This window comes from Leiobunum rupestre, chromosome 3 (genome assembly GCF_980474605.1).
Source record: "Leiobunum rupestre chromosome 3, qqLeiRupe1.1.hap1, whole genome shotgun sequence".
In the NCBI taxonomy this organism is placed as follows: Eukaryota; Metazoa; Arthropoda; class Arachnida; order Opiliones; family Sclerosomatidae; genus Leiobunum; species Leiobunum rupestre.
The window spans coordinates 23,005,003-23,006,889 of NC_143386.1; the positions used below are offsets into that span (position 1 = coordinate 23,005,003).

Here is a 1,887-nt window from a genome sequence, read left to right on the forward strand (position 1 = left end):
CAAAAACAATTAATACTTCGCTCCATCTGTTTTCAGTACTCGAATTTCAGGGAAATACCTGTAACCTTTTCGTTAGAGAAATATAACACCACCCAATGTTCGCCTTCGCCCTGTGACGTATCAGTGTTTACGATGTAGAGAGACGGAAAATATATCACGTGTTTTGGTAGTTGATCAGCTGTAAACACGCCACGGAAAAGGTCTTTCGTGAATTTATCCATTTCCATAATTTTAGTTAGTTGTATCGTATCCATTGTTTTTAGTCAAATAAGACGGTTCTGTTGTTATCAATTTCGATAAGGCTTTGAAAATCGGCGTATACGATGACTGCGATGGTTTCGGGTAAAGCTTTCGCAAACTTTATTTCAAGTCTCAAATTTCCGTTTTTAACCAGGTGAAAATGGGAAGCGTTGTTCATAAGATCAGCTGTTAGATCATAGGCGAAAAGACAGTTTCCACCAACAAAGGCTTCGCGACATAATTGGTTACCCTCGTCTATACCCCATTGATTGGTCTGAAGAAATAAATTAGCGTACGCTTGTATATAACTATGCCCCGCAAAATTCGGAGTAAGCGGTTTATGGGGGACGGAATTTCCGTCTACAAAAAGACCAATATGATTTAAATCAAAATGTTGAAAATTATACGGGGTTGATTTTAATTCGCCCAAAAACGCCGTTTGTTTAACCATTCCAATAACGACTCTTTTTGGAATTTGACCAGTAAATAAATGATCTTGAACTACGCTTTGGTTTCCACCCGGAATGGAGAATGATGTACACTCGGTACGCGTGATGGGGTACTTCGCTCTCGCCATTTGCAACACTTTAGCATGTGACAGAGGGATTTCGGGAATAAGTTTAACTTTTCTGAGATAAAGGGAGGCCATTTTTATGTTGAGTTTACATTTCATGTCAGAATGTAAACAAAATTCAACGTTTGGTTTTCCAAAGACAAATTTTAAATCCACTAAATTAAGAAGATAGCGGGGTTGCTGACAAATGTCCAAATGCAGACCTCCAATCATATCAATCGTTCCTTTTTGCGCGAAATGCCTTCTTTTGACGAAACCTTTATTGTTCGCGAAATCGTTGAATTTTCCGTGCGTATCGTGATAAAATAAAGAACTGGTCAGAAAACTCGTTTTAGCCGAGTCTCCAAATGTTAATGTTGTTTGATAATACGACTTATATGGGTAATTCTGAGCGCTTGGCGTAACGCATTTTTCATTTAAAAATAAATGAACTTCGGGGAAAAGACTTTGTAAAAACAAATTTACAGGTGCTATATTATCAGCGGCAGTAGTTACGGTACCATCAGCCGCGATTACTGCGGCTCTCGGGAATTCGCCATCTTCTCTCGTGACATCAACTTGTACGTGTAAAAGAGTTTGCGACAAATCTATATACGTCTCTGAATTCCCACTAACGCAGAAAGTTAGCGCTGAATTGTTGGAAATACTGGAAATGGGATCGTATTCGACCCATTCACCTCCTATGATCCCCGTCTGCGTTAACGGAACTTGAAAAAGGTCCAATTCAGAGTTCACACATCCATTCGAATGCGGGTGTAATAGAGCCATTACGAAAATATATCGGAGTAACTAGGACACGTTGTTTTCCTTTTCTTGACTTTGACTCGAGTGACTTCTTTTCGTGGTTTTGCACGTCTCTTTTTAAGCCCCGACCCTGTCATTTTCTTAATGGTTTCCGCGGTTGATAATAAAGTTTCCCGACCCGCGCTCTTTGATCGGGATGCCAGAGCGGTTTTAATAGGTATTCCACTGGCAACGTCAGTCACTACTTTCGCTCCGGTATCTAAAAATTTTCTTCCGAGATATTGCGCTCCACGTTTAAATAAAGGCATGGCACTACGAAATGCCGACGC

General features: G+C 40.1%; 1 protein-coding gene across 1 annotated transcript; it reads right to left on the reverse strand.

Annotated features, from left to right (window-relative positions):
- Positions 1–259: 259 nt before the first annotated feature.
- On the reverse strand, positions 260–1,582 carry LOC149949835 (uncharacterized protein F54H12.2-like). The gene has a single exon (XM_090169516.1). It carries the CDS (start codon positions 1,580–1,582, stop codon positions 260–262), a length of 1,323 nt encoding a protein of 440 aa, XP_090025642.1.
- Positions 1,583–1,887: the final 305 nt, after the last annotated feature.